At 35.1% G+C, this 21,413-nt stretch overlaps 1 protein-coding gene across 1 annotated transcript; it reads left to right on the plus strand.

Moving 5' to 3' along the window:
• The first annotated feature begins 12,159 nt into the window (after positions 1 to 12,159).
• Positions 12,160 to 17,305, plus strand: Prat (Phosphoribosylamidotransferase). The gene is made up of 2 exons (XM_073978703.1): positions 12,160 to 12,485; positions 12,601 to 17,305. Exon 2 carries the CDS (start codon positions 13,723 to 13,725, stop codon positions 15,403 to 15,405), a length of 1,683 nt encoding a protein of 560 aa, XP_073834804.1. The 5' UTR covers positions 12,160 to 12,485; positions 12,601 to 13,722; the 3' UTR covers positions 15,406 to 17,305.
• The last annotated feature ends 4,108 nt before the right edge of the window (positions 17,306 to 21,413 follow it).

The following is a 21,413-nucleotide window of genomic DNA, read 5'->3' on the forward strand; positions in this document are numbered from 1 at the left end:
GAAGAAGCTAATAAATTGAAATTTATTTGATAATGCAATTGATATATTTAGCGTTCGCTACTTTTACAATAATTTTAATATTACTTAAAATTTTCATTTTTCATGAATTTTTTACAAGAAATCTACCACATTTTTAGAAGGTTTTGTCTTCATCTGATAGATCACAAATTGAGCTACTTTTGGAACTTTTTTGTGGCAAAAATATTGCACAGTGTTCTGAAAAATTACTGTCTACGGATCACCTTTTTTACTAATGCAGTTTGCGGTACCCACTGTATTTTTTAAAACAATAATAATCTTTTCATTCAAAAACGTCATTTCGAGAAAACCGCTTTTAAAACTTCGATGTTACATACAAACATACAAATCACAATGAATTTTCTCTTTCTAACAGTCATATCTCAGCTCGTTTTTGTTCGATCGACTCGAAATGTTTGCAGCATAATCAATTTTATTTCCAAATCTTTTTTTTTAATTATGACCTTTATTTCAATCTATGATCCACTGTTTGTTTTAAAATAATATGTTTATTCATTTTCATCACACTCTCCCTAACCCAATGATTACACATGCACTTGCAGACAGTTGTGTATACATATTAATGTCGAAACTTCAATTTTTTTCGAACTAACACTTGCATGTGTAAACGTTCGGAAAAAAATTGAAGTTACTTTCAAAGCACTTACATTGATTACTGACAAGGAAATTTTGTCGGCAGTGAGGTTGTTAGTTGGTGTGGCAGTGAATATGTGTGAGTGTATTGGTATTTTTCGAACTGTCACTTGCATGTGTAAACGGGGGGTAAGTGACCAAAAAAATTTCTTTAAAATTAATTCCTATATTTCGTATAAAACAATAACTCTCAACAGCAAAGTTAACAATAATGACAAATAAAATTCTTAAGTACCCACTTTAATGAACGTTGTAACCCATATACATATGTATGTATGTATTGTTTGGATTTGTTTCAGGGAACACTGATTTATAAATATATTCATGAAACGAATAAACACAAGATCAAGGGCACAACGCACAATGTGTCATGTAGACATATTCCCAATATCTACCTACATAGATAAAAGTCATTTTTATCTAATAGAGATTTATGAAAGAGATTTCATGAGTACTCACTTGAGATAGTTACTAATTAAGAACTAACATTTGATTATCACTGATTTTTTAATCTGTCTATCAGGTATGTGATGAAAATCGATTTCGATCTCAAAACGAGTCAAAAACGACTGTAGGTGTGATGCATGTACATTTTCCGACATCGAATTGTTTTCGATATCGGTTTCATATTCCATTTTGTTCTATGGAAAACTTTATCAAAACAACGTGTGATGCAATCCGAAAATCGTTTATTTTTCTCGTTTTGAAAACGGTCATATTTTTGTGCTCGATTGAAAAACGATGTAATAAATTTGGTTAGATTTTTTATGAGAAAGAGTTTGAAATGCAAGAACGGGAATAAAAAGATAAATTAACATTTATTTTCCTTATTTTTGGAATGAATATGTATGTACTTTGATACAAACTTATGACTCATATAATTAACTGGTTATTGCAATTGTTTGTTTTCGGTCGTAAATTGTGTACGATCGTGAGATAGAAGTGTTGGCTTAAATCAGGTTTAAGGCCTGTAGTGGGAATTATAATGATTACAATTTCGGTAATTAACCAAATTTGTCGGCAAGTTATACCCCGTTTATATATAACCGTATTTAACAAACCTACTGGGTTTTAAATGTCAATTCCTTTACTTATATTTCAAACAAATCCTCTCAAAGAAGGTTAACCCTGCAAAAAGCTCTAATATAAACAGCATATTAGCGACCAAAATAAAGATGTTGCTAGGTACTACCGATAGCAGCATTAACATTGTTGTCATCTTTTATTGGTTCTTTTCATTCATAATTTTCCGTTTTAAATTGATCGATTTTTGTCGGTAACCAAAAAATGCTTTATGGCCCCGGCACATACGGTCCGTTGTGCGTCGCGTCACGTGTTAATAACAACAACCACATGAAAAAAGTGTAAGTGATGCCATGTTTGTTCTTGAAGTTTTCATGTGGTTGTTGTAACGTGACGTTCAGCGGACCGTATGTGCCCCGTCCTTTAGAGAATCCCACTACTGATTGCACTGATTGCTTGTCTTATTAATTACTCATTTTTAGCAACTTAGGCCTTGTTTATATTATAGCCTTTTGCAGGGTTAACCTTCTTAATGATGATTTATTTGACGTATACGCAAAGGAATTGACATTTACAACCCAGTGGGTTTGTTAAATCCGGTTATATATAAACGTACTACTAATACCCCGGTTACACTATTGAAGGTTAACCCACTGGGTTTAATAGATCCAGTGGGTTAATCTTTGCTGGTTACACTTAGCTTTTCGAGGATATAAACTGTCAGCTGTTGTTTGTTTACGTATACATACAAAATAACTAATAAAGTCGTGTTTTACACTTTTACGATTTCTCGTATGAGATATCGTCCCCTCTTTGCTCACATTGGTATATTTTACATGCAGGGATACATTTTTTGTAACTTGGTATCAAGCGTACTTTTTATTAAAAAAGTGTGTAATGTAAAAAAATAAATAATTTTATGATTTTCAAATAACTTAAGATTTATTAACACCATAACATCTCATGCGACCAATCGTAAAGGTGTAAAACACGACAAACGCTGTTGCAAAAACAGTTGCAACTTTTGGTACTTTTTGAGTAGAGTTGGATTTTTTTGCACAAATACCGAATACAACACTGTATTTTTGGTGGATTTGTACCGGATTTAAAATAAACCCAGCCGTGAGAGGATTTAATTTTTGTATGGCAAATCTGGTCAAATTTGACCAGATTAAGCAATAAATCCTCATGAAGTGGGTTAACCCGGCAAAAAGTTGTAGTGTAACCGTGCTATAAGGTTTATTTTTATTTTACGGTATATGGAGATGTAAAGGCCTGCGTACATAAGCTGCTCTGCCTGATTGCCTTGCTTTCCTGCTTCATTTTTGACATAATAAAAATAAAACAATAAAGAAGGCCGAGGAAATTTCGACCTGGGTTGCCCTTTTCTTTTTTATTCTTTTATCAGAAGTAAGCAAGGTAAGCAGGCAAGGCAGCTTATGTACGCAGGCCTTTAAGGCCTGTGTACATAAGCTGCCTCGCCGGGTTGCCTTGCTTTTCTGCTTCATTTCTGACATAACAAAAATAAAAGAATAAAGAAGGCCGAACAAATTTCGAACTGGGTTGCCTTTTTCATTTTTATTTTTTATCAGAAGCAAGCAAGGCAAGCAGGCGAGGCAGCTTATGTACCTAGGCCTTAACCTCTTGCCGAGTCGTAACTTGGGCTGACTTTCGTATCGTCAGTTGCTTTGTGTTGTTTAAACTTCGTCAAAAGATTTGAGTTGCACACTCATGCATCTTGACAATTATACATGTTTGCTTTTTACCTGCGTTAAAAATTCGTATTTTTGACAGTTTGAAACACATAGCTCGGCAGTTGTTAAGTACAACGGCGTTAAGAAACATAATACTTCATGGTTTAATAAGAAAGGTTAGCCAAAGCTTTATGTCTATTTAATTTTTTTCATTCGAGTATTCCTAAAACTTCAAAACAATATAAACAAACTGTGTATGTGTGTGTGGTGTTTGGATAATATGCCATACAATTTTAAAAACAATAGAATTCAATGATTTTGAATATTGTTTTTAGACCATTTGTATGGAAGAAATTCGTCAGATTTGCATTGAAACAATCATTCTATCATATTCACAACTCGATTATGTGGAGAAAACTTAACATTTCATTCATTTTTCGCGTTTTTTTATAAAATGCTCAAAAATTGCATTGGTTACAAACCCACTTGTTGCTTAATTTTGAAGTTTTAGGAATTCAGCAAAAACAAGGTTTCTATAGATTTTTTCATTTAAATCTACCTCTTTACTTATACCATGTAATACTTCACACATTTGCAGTCAGTTGCAAAGCCATGGTACAATAAAGGCCTGCGTACATAAGCTGCTCTGCCTGATTGCCTTGCTTACCTGCTTCATTTCTGACGTAATAAAAATAATAGAATAAAGACGAAATTTCGAACTGGGTTGCCATCAGTTGGAAATTGGGTCGGCCTTCTTTGTTCTTTTATTTTTTTATTGAAGCAGCAAAGCAAGGCAATCAGGCAGAGCAGCTTATGTACGCAGGCCTTAAAAGCTGTGTTCCTTTACTTACCTGAGGTTACCATTTTAACCATTTGTTACCATTTTTAACCTGCAAAGCGTTCCTTAACCACGAAAAGTGGCAAAACTGGAAGCAATTTTTAAGAGAGTGAGAGGGGAGAGAAAGCGAAAATGGCTTTCTCTTCTACCACAGGCTACCAGCAAAATTTCTGCAGGTAGAAAATGGCAGAACTGATTTTTCGACTTTTGTTTCACAAAATGGACGAAAAACCGAAGAAAAAGTCGAACCCTGACAACACTAAAGGCCTGCGTACATAAGCTGCTCTGCCTGATTGCCTTGCTTACCTGCTTCATTTCTGACGTAATAAAAATAATAGAATAAAGACGAAATTTCGAACTGGGTTGCCATCAGTTGGAAATTGGGTCGGCCTTCTTTGTTCTTTTATTTTTTATTGAAGCAGCAAAGCAAGGCAATCAGGCAAAGCAGCTTATGTACTCAGGCCTTAAAGGTGTGTACGATAACTTTCCCAGCAATAATTACTCAGTCAGTTCCAGCAACCTCTCTCAGTGAATTTTACTCTCTCAAGCAAGAAAAATTGCAGAAAGTTATCGAACAGCATTTTGCAAAAACTTGCAAGAAAGTCAGCTGTTTCCGAAAATGTATGAAATTTGTTTTTGTTTCTTTTGATATTTTAAACCAAACGGAACAAAAACATAAATTTTAAAATTGCACTTTACTTATTTAATGCTTTAATACTATCCACAACGCTTTAGAATCTAAAAAAATGTGCAATTGTGAAATTTTCTTGGTCAAAAATGTTAACATTTCGATTTGTTTACATTGAACAGGTGATTAAAAGTCAGCTGATCAGACTTGCAAATTTTTGCGGGACAAATTTTCCCAGCAAAAATTTGTAAGTTCTCAGTCACCATGGCACAATCATACAGGTACCTGCATCAGCCCAGCTGATGTACTGCGAGCTGTCAAAAACGTTGTTGTAATTGAAAACACAAAAATAAAAAAACAAAAATTTAAAAGAAAAATTGTGAATTTTTGGTGGAATTTTGTAATAATGCGATTATTAATACCAGCCTAACAAAATTTTGTTGAAAAAATTGTGTGAATCGCTTTATTTTTGGAAAACATTTTTGACATTTCGCAGTACTGAACTGGTTTTTGTTGTAGTTGTCGGCTGATGCATCTACCTGGTGATTGTGCCATGTCAGTCACAAAACTCTCCAAAAATCTCTCCAAACTCGCTCTCTTTTACTGGATAATTTTGTTATCGAACAGCATTCAGTAAAAATTTGTACGAATTTGTACAAATTATTGGGTTATCGTACACACCTTAAATTAAAAACTGTGAAATAAAAGACAAAAATTGATTTTTTTTATGTTTTTTTCTGACATTAAGTCTGTCTGGTTACTTTCCCAGCAAGAATTGCCCAGCAAGAACTTTCTCAGAGAGTAAGGGGTGTTTATTCTCTTTTGCTAGAACATTTTAAAAAGTAAACAGACACCTTCCCAGCAAAAACCAGCAAGCAATCAGCTGACTTGCCAAAACAGAACAATTTGTCCGCCAACAAAGGAAGCAAACACGTTGTATTTTATTAAAAATAAAAAAGAAAATAAAACAAAAAAGTATTTTTCCACTTTACAAATTTGTTCTCCATAAAACAATACAATTAGACTATGTTATTTCCACAATAAAATTGTTTTTAATGTTCACAAACATAAATCAACAGAAAACTAAAAACGGCTGATTGATTGTTTTCAGGAAGAAGAAGAGCTTGCAAGTGCTTGCTAGGTCGAAGGTCACACTAGAGTGGTTTCATTGAAACTTTTAGGTATTTATAGATCGAGTTCCCCACTACAGCAACTTTATGATATCAGTCTACTGTGAAACTCGACCTAGGAACCCTTGTTTTCATGAAATTGTTTCAATGAAACACTCTAGTGTGACCTTCGAGTAGAAGAAATTTGTCCAGCAAGAATTTGCAAGCTCTCAGTGAAAGAACTGTCAAAATGTCTCTCTCGAATCGCTCTCTTTTGCTGGTTTTTTGTGTTAACAGACGACTTCTAGCAACAATTGGTACAAATTGTTACAAATTTTAGGGTAACCAGACACAGCTATTGCTGCCGGATCTACCATTTTTCCGTTCCTTTACTTTTCTGTTCATGAGAGAGCAATTTTAAACAATTTTGACACTTTTCTCTTTTACCACTCTTACCATTAAAAAAGTAAAGGAACAAAGCTAAAGTAGGAGTAGGCCAAGTATGCAAATCGCTGAAAAATACAACCCTAATAAAGGTAGATGTATCTGCATAGTTAGTCCGTTTTACAAAAACATATGGAAAGTAGAAATAGCTCATTTAGACTAGCCATAAATCCTCGACTGGATTTAATAAATCCAGTACAAATCTCATTGCATTTAGATATATATTTTGGAGGATTTAAATGTCAGTCAGCTGATTTTTGTTCATAGCACAATTACCAAGGTAGATGCATCAGCCCATCTGATCGAATTTGAAACGTCAAAAGAATTTATTGTAAATTGAATTCGTCTCAAAAAACATACGTCATATTACAAATTTATTGTTTAATACTGAAAATGTTAGCATGTTATGCTACTAATGCTAACTAAAGAGCAAATAAAGAATTATTTTATTGCAGTTTGCACATCTAAAATAAATAAACAATTTATTTTATCATTTAGACATCGTATATATTAGTCTTGGTTGATTAAAACCAACTTTGTACATCAAAACAAATTTAATTTTTCGGCCTTGTTTACAAATTTTTACATTTTAAATTATTTTTAGTGTAGCAATTCACCGATGCATCTACCTTGTTTCTTGTGCCAGCTTGCAACTTTTTGTATTTTCTAGCAACATGTTGCAAAAAACAGAGTTGTATACGAGGATTTATGCCAGATTTAAAACCAATCCACTCAATACGAGGATTTATTTTTGTATAGGAAATCTGTTAGATTTTGGGTGGATTTAGCAAATAAAACCTTATAATGAGCTAAATCCGGCTAATGAAGTCATATCTAAATGGGCTATAACATGGTATAAGTAAAGAGGTAGATTTAAATGAAAAAAATCTATAGAACCCTTGTTTTTCTTGAATTCCTAAAACTTCAAAATAAAAGCAACAAGTGGGTTTGTTTACAATCCATTTTTTGAGCATTTTATAAAAAACGCGAAAAATGAATGAAGAGTTAAGTTTTCTCCACATAATCGAGTTGTGAATATGATAAAAGGATTGTTTCAATGCAAATCTCACCAATTTCTTCCATACAAATGGTCTAAAAAAATTCATTGAATTCGAATGTTTTTAAAATTGTTTGGCATATTATTCAAACACCACACACACATACACAGTTTGTTTATATTGTTTTGAAGTTTTAGGCATACTCGAATGAAAAAATTTAAATTGACATAAAGCTTTGGCTAACCTTTCTTATTAAACCATGGGCTATAATAAGCTCAACTCGAAAGAGAATTAATTAAAAATATTAACGTACTATTACACATTTTTTATGTGTTTTTTGTTTCTAACGCGTGACGCGACGCACAACGGACCGTATGTGCCGATGCCTTTATAGTACGGTTACATTAGAGTTTTTTGCTGGGTTAACCCACTTCATGAGGATCTATTTGACGATTGCGCTATTAAATTGACATTTAAAACCCAAACCCACTGGGTCCGTGTAGTTTTGCGACAAGTGATGCCAAGTTTTTTGAAGTTCTCATGTGGTTTTTAATGGCCCCGGCACATACGGTACATTGTGCGTTGCGTCAAGCGTTAAAAACAACAACCACATAAAAAAATGTAAGTGATACCAAGTTTGTTCTTGAAGTTTTCATGTGGTTGTAGTAACGCGACGCACAACGTACGGTATGTGCCGGGGCCATAACACTCAACGGACCGATTGTGGTTGGCGCATCAGTGCAGGATCATTTTAGATGACATTTTTTAAAAGACGATGTTGGTTTTCTTCTGAGGCTGTGGTTTTTTAAAGAACATTGGCATTAACACAAAGAAAAAAAAACATTTATGAGTCAAGTATCCAAGTTGCTGTTGACTAAAAGGTAATATCTGCTGACTAAAGGGAAAGACACATAAAAGTATATTTAATTTGCATGATGGTACAACCGCAAGATCATTTAATATAGAACTTATAATGCTTTGTGATTTGCTGATTTTAGCTTTGTTCCACAACTAAAAAAATTTTATATTTTTACCACTTTTACACATTTTACCACAAAAACCGTTCCTGCACACAAAAAAAGTTGTAAAATGTTCACTTCTCTTTAAACAAAAATGGCGCTGAATGACGCTTTCTTAAAAAACTCTTTACAAGACAAATTTGAGCGTGTACAAAATAGTAATTGGTTGGTATGCCGACTTTGACATTTGTTCCTGTTTTTTTAAGTTTTTTCATTTTTCCGTTCAAGTACTTTTTGAATAATGTTGTGTGTATATCTCATTTTCCATAGCTCGCTCTTTTACTACGTTTACCATTAAAAAAGCACGGGAACACATATTGTATAAGGTGACACACTAATACCCCGATTACACTTAACCGGATTAACCCAGTGGGTTTGGATTTTAAATGTCAATTCCATAGGGCAAACGTCAAATAAATCCTCTCAAAGTGGGTTAACCCGGCAAAAACCGTACTATAAAGCTGAAAACACATCTACCAGAAATGACACAAAACTTTACTCAAGCGTCGGATGTATTTTCAGCTTTATATGTTTTTTACTTTTTTCATTTGAACAAAAATAAGGTTTTGGGTTTGTTTCGTCATTTATTTGCTAAAGCAGGCAACATTTTTCGTCATTTACCATACAAAAATAAATGACGATAGCTGTGTCATTTATTAAATAAAGTCAAATTAGTTCATAAACGTCTATGTTGTGAAATTCCTATTTTTTCCGAATTCAAATGATTGTGTACGTGTGTTGTGTGCGTATCCCAGTTTTTCGGGTAACTAGGCAATAACTAGCAATTTTGCTGGCTACTGGTAAACACAACTAGTTACAGCCCAATCTACTCGCAATGCTATAGACTGGTGAATTTAACATTGAGATGTCATAGGAAGGGGTCTATTGTCCCCTACTGCATTACCAGTAACTACCCAATTCGATAGTCGCGTGGAAGGCAATTGTCCATTCATTGCATTACCAGTAACCAATCAAATCGATAGTCTTGGGAAACCCAATTGTCCCTTCATTTTATTACCAGTAACCAGACAATTCCATAGTCTTGGGAAACCCAATTCGGTAGTCAGAAATTATAGTCAAAATTTACCAGTAAATATAAGTCAGATAAATGGATAAATGCATATACATGCATTAAGGCCTGGGCATGGTATAAATAGAAAGGTATAACAGAGCTCACATCTGATTTCAATTTTTTTCTGAGTGTGACCGACTTTTGTCAATGTGAAGTTTATATTTGCTTTGTTCCAGAACCTGCAAGAAGCTACTAAATTTTACTACGATAACATTTTTTCTTTTATGTTATCGGAAAAAATTGTTAAAATTAGTAGATTCTTGCAGTACTGGAACAAACCAATTTTGTGTGTGTATGTGTTTGTTTTTAAAAATATTAAAAATGTTTTTAATATGAATTGCAATGAAATCGTTATTTACGGAGCAGTTGTAGAATATATTTATCAAACTTAATTTGAAAATTAGTTTTTGACCATGTTTCGATGTACATATATGTGAAAACAAATATTTATGTTTCTTTCACTTTCGCGCTGTTTTAACGAATTGGATAAAATGACAAAAAATATCAAACATACAAAGGCAACCTGTTGCATATGCCAGTATAACAATTCTGACAGGAAGCGGGCATACGTGTAGGGTTGAATTTCTATCGTTTTTTCGAACCTGTTCTACCTTCCTTATTGTACCATGGGCCTGGGTACATAAGCTGCCTTGCCTGCATGTTCTTCCGGCTTTAAGTCAAAAGTCAAAGAATCCGAAAATCGCGTTTCAGCACACATTCAGCCGCATAGAGATGCGGCAACTCTACATTTTGATTCAAATTTGTTCCATTTAGAGGATTTTCAAAATGTATTTATGTTTTTTCTGAGAACATTTTAAGAACGACCCTATTATTCAATTCCGTAATGGCCCCAGCACATACTGTACGTTGTGAGTCGCGTCACGCGTTAAAAACAACAACCACATGAAAAATGTGTAAGTGATGCCATGTTTGTTCTTGAAGTTTTCATGTGGTTGTTGTAGCGCAACGCTTAACGGACCGTATATGCCGGGGCCATAACTCATTTTTGCTGTTATCGACAAAAATCGGTAAAATTAAATCGCAAAATTATGACTAAAAACATAAAGAAAAGTTGACATCATTGTTTGTGTGGGTAGAGGCTAGCGACTACTTTTTATTCATCGTTAACTTACCGAAAATGTTCGTTAATTATCGAAATTATAAGCATTTTAATTTTACCGACAATTATCGATAACAGCAAAAATGAGTTACAGAATCCCACTACAGGTAGTGGTATCACACCAGCTGTTCGAATATGAAAAGTCAAATCCATGGCAACCTGTTGCACTACAGGTAGTGGTATCACACCAGCTGTTCGAATATGAAAAGTCAAATCCATGGCCCAATTATAGGTCCTCCAGCTAAATCAGATGATTTCGATTTGAGCTGTCAAAATTCGTATTTGTCATTTGAATTCGCTGTGAGGTATAGAAATGTCAAACTGTACAGAAACAGGTAGATGTATCTCGAAACAGAAAACAAATAAACCTAATGTTATACATGTAAAAAGTCAGCATTTGTTGTGTTTTGTATGAGCATTTAATTTACAATGTCTTAAAAAGAGACAACAAGAGACCATTTGGCGAAAATTTTGACAGTTTACATTACAAAAAAGTTGCTTCGTTGTAGCAATTCGCCGATGCATCTACCTTTCTAATTGTACCATGGTTTTGATTTTTCATAGCGAATTCCTAGTTTTTTGACGTTTTAGATTCGATCAGCTGGGCTGAGGCATCTACCTAAGTAATTGTACGATGGTATCATGTCTACACTTTATAGACAAACACAAGCGATAAAAAGAGACAACAAGAGACCATTTGGCGAAAATTTTGACAGTTTACATTACAAAAAAAGTTGCTTTGTTGTAGCAATTCGCCGATGCATCTACCTTTCTTATTGTACCATGGTATGTATCTACCTGAATTGACGAAAAAGAAATTCGCCTCAAAAATTTGTTCGCCTTGTTTATAAATTTTGACATTTAAAATCTTTGTTTTTCTTTGAATTAGCTTGATGGAGGACCTATAATTGGGCCATGGTCAAATCCCTTTATAAAAAAATATTTTTGTTATAATTTCCCCAACAGGATAAAGAAAGTTTTGACATAACATATTCAAAATTTTACGTTGCTACCCACTACCTGGGTAATTGTACCAACAAAACTTTATTTGAAAAATTGTTAATAACTGCCTAATGAAATATTTTTGAAAAAATGGTGTGAAAAGCTTAAAGTCCGCGGCACATACGATCCGTTGTGCGTCGCGTCACACGTTAGAAACAACAACCACATGAAAAATGTGTAAGTGATGCCAAGTTTGATCTTGAAGTTTTCATGTGGTTGTTGTAATACGACGCTCAACGGACCGTATGTGACGCGGCCTTTATTTTTGGAAAGCATTTTTGACATTTCACAGTACTGGGGCTGGATTCTTGTTCTATGAAAATTTGAAATGAAAAATATTTCCCTTTTAATTTTTTTCATTTGACAGCTTTCTCCTTTATAAAAGTTTTCATTTCACATTTTCATAACAACAGAATTGAGCCCCTGAACTGGTTTCTGTTGTAGCTGTTGGCTGATGCATCTACCTTGGTAATTGTGTCATGCTTGCAGCGTAGGTTGTTTGATCAGCTGAGTTTGTTTACTATCGAAAAAGTGGCGCCCATTTCTTCAGTGTGAATTTGAGAAATATTTTAAACTATTGACTCCTTTTTGTGGACATTTGGTGATGCTGTGACCATCTTGTGGGTCAGAAGTTGAATATGGGGATATGCCTAAATCAGAACCGGTCTCGGAAGTGCTTTCCTTACAGTTCACCTGGCGGAGAAATTCCTGAATCAGATTTCCGTCCTGATTTCACCGGTGTATAACTTTTGTCCCGGAAATATAAACTTCCCGAGATATCGGCCTCGAAAGTTCTACAAAACCCTAACTTGGCCTTAAGTTAAACGCATTTACTAAACTCAAATCGTGACAAAATTTTAATACAGGTAAGTCTTGTAAGTCAGTCAGTATACAACGTGTGTGGAGAAAGTCCCAACACTTCCCGAGAAATAGGTATTTTTTAAATTGTAAATTTTTTCTAATAAGCCTGTTTTCGGCTAGTATACTCGTGTGTTCGGAGGGTCAAAACATACCTGTAACAAATTTCCGGGACAAAGGACCTAAAGGGTTACCTGTGGTGAAAATGCCAAATTTCTCCTCCAGGTGCACCATAAAGGAAAGATAAGCCGAAATGCTCTTTGCATCTGTTTTACAAGAATATATAGAGCTTTCGAATTGGACAATAAATGTGCATGTGCGAACATCTTATAAGATAAATTGTGCGCAGCCGCACTTTATGCAAAATACAGGTAATTGTGATTGCAAGCAAAACGCCTTCCTATCCAAATGTAACCATTTACATGTTTCTAACATAAATTTTCTTATTGAACAGCACATACAACAACTTTGGAACAAAAGATAAAACCACTAACCAAACTTTCAATTTGCCATATAGTCACCTGAAATGCCCAAAGACGTAACCCTCAACGTAACCCTTTGAGGGTTACGTCTTTGGGCATTTCAGGTGACGATATATTCTTGGCGGTATAAATTATATTCTTGGCTGCTACAAAACTACAAAATCCGCAATATTTGCAGAGCCAACACTCTCCATCTCGCACTGCTCTATGTTTAGGTCTCCTATTTATGTTGAGAATTGTTTAGTATGTTTTGTTTGTTGGTCGGAGGTTGTTGTCATAGCCGTCCGTCGTCGCTTGCTCGCTGTCGGTTAATTCGGTTCGCACATTTTGGTTAAGATTTTGAATTGGATATTTTATTTTTCGGTGGTATTGTGCTGCGTGTGTGCGAGCAAGAAACGTGCAAAGAGTGTGTCAGTGTGTATCATACAACGACCGACGAACGATATCCGCAAAAAAGACAAGACCCATAAGTTCTTTTATGAAAATTATAAAAATAACATAAAAAACTGTGTGTGACTGGAGTGAGAAGGCCAAAGCCAGAAATTACGAAACTTGGATATTGCATAAATATTGGAAATTCTTTTAGTCAAAACTGGTCCTACATGTTGTAACGAACCAAGTCCGAAAGTGCGTAACGAAATTCTACGTTATTTTGCAAAAAAAAAAATATAATTAAATTTGAAGGCACAATACAACTTTACCCCCTCGTTCCCGTCGTTCGTCTGGTACAAACATCAAGAACAGCAACAACAACTCAAAACACATGGAACACATAAATAATACAACAACAAACACCTGTAGAATGAATAACGATAACAGTTGTGTTGTTAATTGTGGAGTGGAGGAAGAACAGCCGCCATGTACAACAACATCATTATCGTGTCGATCATCAGCGTCGTCGTCGTCTGCGAACAAACAACAGCTACTTCAGCCGTTCGAAGAAGGTAAAGAGGTAACCGGTCTCACACATGAGTGTGGGGTTTTCGGTGCTATTGCTTGTGGTGACTGGCCCACACAAATTGATATTGCACACGTGATATGCCTGGGATTAGTGGCATTGCAACATCGTGGTCAAGAATCAGCTGGTATTGTGACCAGCGAAGGAAAATGTACCAAACAATTCAATATGCACAAGGGCATGGGCATGATTAGTCAACTCTTCAACGATGAATCAATGAAGAAATTGAAAGGCAATTTGGGTATTGGCCATACCCGTTATTCCACATCGGGAGCATCGGAGGTGGTGAATTGCCAGCCATTTGTGGTTCACACTGCCCATGGAGCCATGGCCCTGGCCCACAATGGAGAATTGGTAAACAGTGAGTCATTGCGTCGTGAAGTATTGGGACGTGGTGTTGGCCTCTCGACACACAGTGACAGTGAATTGATTGCTCAAAGTCTATGCTGTTGTCCGGAGGGTGTGTCCGAAGTTGATGGTCCCGATTGGCCGGCACGTATACGCCACTTTATGCAATTGGCACATTTGTCATATTCTCTGGTCATAATGGTCAAGGACAAAATCTATGCTGTTCGTGATGCCTACGGAAATCGTCCATTGTGTTTGGGAAAAATCATACCCATGAACGCCAGTGGTGAAAAAGTTGAAGATTTGCCCGCCGATGGTTGGGTAGTTTCCAGTGAATCATGTGGTTTCCTTTCGATTGGAGCTCGTTATGTGCGCGAAGTACAGCCAGGAGAAATTATTGAAATGACACGCAATGGCTGTCGCACTGTGGATATTGTTGAGAGACCCGAATACAAGAAAATGGCCTTCTGTATATTCGAATATGTGTATTTTGCTCGTGGTGATTCAATATTTGAGGGTCAAATGGTTTACTCGGTGCGTATGCAATGTGGACGCCAATTGGCCAGGGAGGCGCCCATTAAGGCGGATATTGTTAGTTCTGTACCTGAATCGGGAACAGCTGCTGCCCATGGTTATGCCAAGGAGTCGGGTTTGGAGTTTGCTGAAGTTTTGTGTAAAAATCGTTATGTGGGACGTACTTTTATACAGCCTTCAACACGTCTCAGGAAACTTGGTGTGGCAAAGAAATTCGGAGCCCTCTCTGAAAATGTGGCAGGCAAACGTTTGGTACTTGTTGATGATTCTATTGTAAGGGGTAATACAATTGGTCCCATTATTAAACTGCTACGTGATGCTGGTGCCTTGGAGGTGCATGTACGGGTTGCCAGTCCTCCCTTACAACATCCCTGTTACATGGGTATAAATATACCGACACATGAGGAATTGATTGCCAATAAGTTAAATGCTGAACAATTGGCCAGACATGTGGGTGCTGACAGTTTGGCCTATTTATCGGTGGAGGGCCTTAGGGCGGCCGTAAATTTGAATCGTAAAGATGTGAAGGAAGGTGAAAATGGTCATTGTACTGCATGTTTGACGGGAGAATATCCAGGCGGCTTGCCAGATGAATTAAGTTGGTAGATAAAGAGAGGAGGTATTTGTATCTATAATGGATTAAAAGTATATCTAAATTATTAATTTACTATGGATGGAGTAGGCAGTATTTTCTTTTTGTTCATTTGACATTTTCTTAAAAGAGAAAGGAAACACGAAACACTGAAGTTAAATGCAAATAAAATGGGCTGAGAGCATGGTAACGATAATCGCAACATAATTTCACACAATTCCGTGAGTCTTCTTTACCTTATTGGGTTTATGTTAATGTAAACAGTTATACACAAACAAATTATTAATTATTAATTGGAGATAAGTGGAACATAACAATTTGTTAATAAAACGCCTATCTGATTACCATGGCGATAAGTTGTATTTACCAGACAGTCACGACAAACGGCAATGAAAATAAACAGTTTATGGAGTTGTATTGGCGTTTTTACGTAAATCATATTTGTTGACACCATGCTGCAATTAAACGGTTATGTTAGTGTAAAAATAAATTATTAATTTAATTGAAGATAACTAAATCATTATTTTTTGATAGGAGAAGTAGTTTTTCTTTTATATAAACAATTGAAGTAAAGTTATGTTTCTTGCTTTCCTCCTTTCTTTTAATCATATGAGTTATTTTGGCGTTTTTACCATTAAAAAACCATTGGCCTCACTGTCACCTTGATCAAAATGATAGTTACAATTCTCATTGTCCGTTACTCTCTTATCGGTTATGTTAGTGTAAACAAACGAATATTATTACAATTAAATGATTAATTTAATTGATGATTAGCGGAAGAAACATTATTTTTTAAATATGTGAAGTACAAAAAATAAAATATGTATGTTTTTGCTTTTGCTGCCAATGTGTGGACTATTTACAGAGGAATGATAGTTACAAGTGTAATTCTCCGTTACTCTCATCGATTATGTTAATGTCAAGTCATATAATTGGTGCCATGATTAATACAAACGCGAATAGTCCCATAATAAAACGATTATTTTAATTAAAGATAAGTTAAGGACAACAGTTTGTTGCAACACCACCAAGTATTACTATGGAAATGATGATGTTTACATCAACTAAAATATAAAATGACACTAAATGGAGTTGTTCAATGAGAGTCTTCAAAGGGAGGGTCCATAAAACATGTAAACAATATGAATTGCGGAGTCATTTTGCACAATAAACTCGATTGCCATATTTATGCCAAAAGTGTTGTGTGTTGTTGTTATTATCGATGAGGAATGGAATGTGATCAGCAGTTTTATTTGCATTGAAATTTATCTCAAGGAATATAAAGCATTTTACGTATGAAAAAAATACCTCAAAACAAAATTTCTGCATTTACATAAGAAACATGAAACTATATTTTTGGAACTATACAAACAATAATAAATTTTGTATAAATAAAATAATGCATATATAATAATAGATATTATGATGAAACACAATTTAAATGTATGTGAAACAATTAAAACAAATAATTATAAGAACATTTTTTTTCATATTTTTATTAACAAAAGTTCATAATTTATAAACAACGAAAATTCAATAAAAAAAAACTTTTTATTAAATAAAAAAGTGATGAAAATGTATGACAAGGTACCTACATAAATTCTATTAACACAAATATAAATATATATTTAATAAATACATATATGTAAAATACATCATTTTTATTAAGAGAGTTTAATTTTATTCAAATATTACTTTGTAAACTTTTTTCTTTATTACTAACAACATATTTTGCGAATATTGAAATGGTCTTCGTTTCTTTTTTTGCCATTATATATATTGTAGGTATCATAGTTTTATAGATATAATTAAAGAACCCATTCACACACACACACGCTAACAGATTTTGTTTACAACATTTATTATCTTTTTTCTCATATTACCTAAATAAACAAACGAAAAAACCAATAAAAATAGACCCCATCAAAAAGGGAGTTTTATGTTGTTTTATTTGTTGGATTGCTTGGAAGAATTTAATATGGTTGCGACATATTCATGCAGAGTTACAACTACAGACAAAAACAACAATGTATTAGATAACACATACTGTAGTTCCTATATATAAGACCTTTAGCTCATGTATATGTAGAAAACCAATAAGTCCTCTTTATATAATAGGCCCATACATATATATTCCAAAAGACATATAAGTTCTCTATAGATAGAAGAAGTTCTTCTATATGTACTGGATATATATAGGGTCTTCTACATATAGATGACCAATAGAGGACTTATAGGTCTTCTATCTATAGCAGCGTCGTCCAAGAATTTCCATCAATGTTTTAGTATGTGTGTATGTATGAGTGAAGAAAACAACAACCACATCATGTTTTATTAGGGTAACCCTAGTACTACCACATAAAATGCAACAATCTGGCATCATCATAGCAGTGTTGCATGCATCAGTAGTTTTAAGTTATTATCTCTCTCTACTCATTGTCAGTACACAGTCAGTTAGTTACTTCGCAACCACCAATTAATAGACATCTCATCTGTACATATTTCGTCATATATTTCATTGTTCTTCATAATTGATACTTTATTTCAACTCATAAAACAACTTAAAGTTTTATTCAATAAATGAATTGATTGTTATGTTTAAACACCGTCTTTCATTCAATCGACCACCTCCGTAAGAACATAACAATTTGGCGACGAGGATTTTGGAACAAATATGTATCATTCTCGCTAACAATTTGGCGACGAGGATTTTGGAACAAAGATGTATCATTCTCGCTAACAATTTGGCGACGAGGATTTTGGAACAAAAGGAATTTCACAATTTCATCAGAACTTTCAACAAGGCTGCGTAATAATATCAAGACATCGCACACAATAAAAGTTGTGGCAGGAAGATTTTCAAGGAAAACATCAAAACGCACAGGCGCAAGTTCATCAGGAATATTCTAACAAGAATTTTCAAGAAATCTTCAGCGATCAACACTCACACAAACAACAGGTTGCAGTCTCACATATACATAAATTTTTGTCAGCTCAACACACACACCACTACAACGTTGGGAATTTCATCATTTTTGCTGTACACACATACAGACATACAACGGCAGCGTCTCTAACAAAATTGTAACGGCTGAAAACCACAGACACTAGAAAAATCTAGACATGTCGGAACAAGCGAATATTGTAAAATTACTTGCACAGCAGCAAGAGCAAATAGCAAAGCAGCAGGAACAATTTGCGCAACAACAGGAATTACTAAATAAACTCACACAAATCATCGCTGGACAACAAGGTGCAAACGCAGTTTCATCATCAGTTCCAGGTGGAGAATCATCAGTGGCAAAAGCCCACCTCATGGAATCTTTAGCTAATTCCATGACGGATTTTCACTATGAGCCTGACAGTGGTTTATTATTTGAATCGTGGTACAATCGTTTCAAACACATCTTCGAAAGGGAAGCAAGTGCACTGGACGATGCAGACAAAGTAGGACTTTTGTGGAGAAAAATGTCCAATCACATTCATGAACGATTCAAGAATTTCGTGTTACCAAAACAACCTCAAGAACTTTCATTGGCAGACACAATCAAGCATCTTACAAGACTATTTGGCAGAACAGAAACACAAGTAAGTCTACGATACAAGTGTCTTCAAATCACAAAGATGGAAAATGAAGATTTTAAAGAATACGCCAGTCGTGTCAATCTTCAGTGTGAACTTTTTAAGCTGGATGACTTAACTACAGACCAGTTCAAGTGTTTAATTTTCATACTTGGTCTTAAATCATCACAAGACAGTGACATCAGAATCCGTTTATTAAGGCATCTTAATGAAAGTAAGGAAGTAGTCAACTTAGAAAAGCTTGTTGATGAAACACAAAGCATTTTGGATTTGAAAAGTGACACAGCACTAATTGAGGGAAGCCAAAAACAGTGCAACAAAATTGGTAAGCCTCAACAAAAACAAAAGATACCAAAAACAGCATGTTGGTATTGTGGCGATATGCATTATGCAAAACATTGCCCCTACTCCAAGCACAAGTGTACCAAGTGTCAACAGATTGGTCACAAAGAAGGATTTTGCAACAGCATGCACATGCAGAGCAAATCAAAACACAACAACGACAAACATCAACAAAGCAAAACCAATCATGATCAAAACTCAGAACAGAACAATGTGAGTCATCAGAATTTTAACAACAACAAAACAAAATTCAGCACAAAAACAGTATCTACAACAGATCCAGTCAAAATCAAGCAGGCAAGAAAATATGCTACAGTGAGTATTAATTAAAAGCAAGTGAAACTACAGTTGGACACGGCATCAGACATTACCATAATTTCCAAATCAACGTGGAACAGAATCGGAAAGCCGGATGCATTTGAAACCACAGACACCGCCGAAGATGCAGGTGGCAATAAACTCACATTTTTTGCAAAACTTTTTCCAATAGAAGTGTCAGTTGCAGGAAAATCAAAAATTGTGGATTGTTACATTTCAAATTTGGAATCATTAAATGTCCTAGGCATAGATTGGATTGAGAAATTTAATCTTTGGGATATTCCAATAGCAAAATGGTGTCATCAGATCAAGTTCACAGGAACTAAGTCATTGAACAATGTTTATCAAGTACTCAATGCTCACTTTCATCCCAGCCCAAATAGCCAAGTAAAAAAAGCACTCAAAAAAAGGGAAGAGGAAGGAGCGACCGCAAAAGCATCTTCAAGAAGAAAAACTCACAACGTATTCAACGTTCATAAAAATCTATGTTCATCAGTCATGGACAGAAATCAGAAAAAGGAAAGTCAGTATAATTCCAAACACGGAAGTCGCATCAAGGTACATGCAGATCAACTTCAAACAAAAATAGGCGATACTTCTGCTTCATCAAACAAATTATCACCTTTGGACATATTACTTCGAGAATTCAACATTAAATTGCCGTATACAGATTCTACAGCATATCAACCAGAATCATCCACAGACGACAACCAGTTGAAGTAATATCCAGAACCCAGGTTCAAACTTAAAAGGGGAGATATTAGGGTAACCCTAGTACTACCACATAAAATGCAACAATCTGGCATCATCATAGCAGTGTTGCATGCATCAGTAGTTTTAAGTTATTATCTCTCTCTACTCATTGTCAGTACACAGTCAGTTAGTTACTTCGCAACCACCAATTAATAGACATCTCATCTGTACATATTTCGTCATATATTTCATTGTTCTTCATAATTGATACTTTATTTCAACTCATAAAACAACTTAAAGTTTTATTCAATAAATGAATTGATTGTTATGTTTAAACACCGTCTTTCATTCAATCGACCACCTCCGTAAGAACATAACATGTTTATAGTTTTTTTTTTTTTTCATTCACTTACACTGTAAGTGAAAGAGAGATAAGCAAATGCAAAAACAACTCAGTGGGCGCCCTCACTATACTATCTTTGCAAAAAGCGCGTCCCTGCTCTATAGGTAGAAAACCTATAGGTCCTCTATAGATCAAAGACCTATAGGTCCTCTATAGATAGAAGACCTATAGGTAATGCGGGTAAGTTACCATCTCCTAAAATAGTTGTGTCGAGGCTTTTAGACCTCCCAACCCTATGGCTCAAAAGACAAACTTTTTATTAACGCGGCAAAATTACAATCTGCCAAAAATCGAACTACCTAAGAAGTAGCAACAAGGCACCAACAGTCCCAAACCGACAGTGCTTGGTTAGTTCAGCTCGTCTATACAGACTCCCTTCAGCTCGTCTATACAGACTCCCTTCAGCTCGTCTATACAGACTCCCTTCAGCTCGTCTATACAGACTCCCTTCAGCTCGTCTATACAGACTCCCTTCAGCTCGTCTATACAGACTCCCTTCAGCTCGTCTATACAGACTCCCTTCAGCTCGTCTATACAGACTCCCTTCAGCTCGTCTATACAGACTCCCTTCAGCTCGTCTATACAGACTCCCTTCAGCTCGTCTATACAGACTCCCTTCAGCTCGTCTATACAGACTCCCTTCAGCTCGTCTATACAGACTCCCTTCAGCTCGTCTATACAGAC

This window comes from Musca autumnalis, unplaced genomic scaffold (genome assembly GCF_047663935.1).
Source record: "Musca autumnalis isolate F117 unplaced genomic scaffold, ASM4766393v1 scaffold_1, whole genome shotgun sequence".
NCBI lineage: Eukaryota > Metazoa > Arthropoda > Insecta > Diptera > Muscidae > Musca > Musca autumnalis.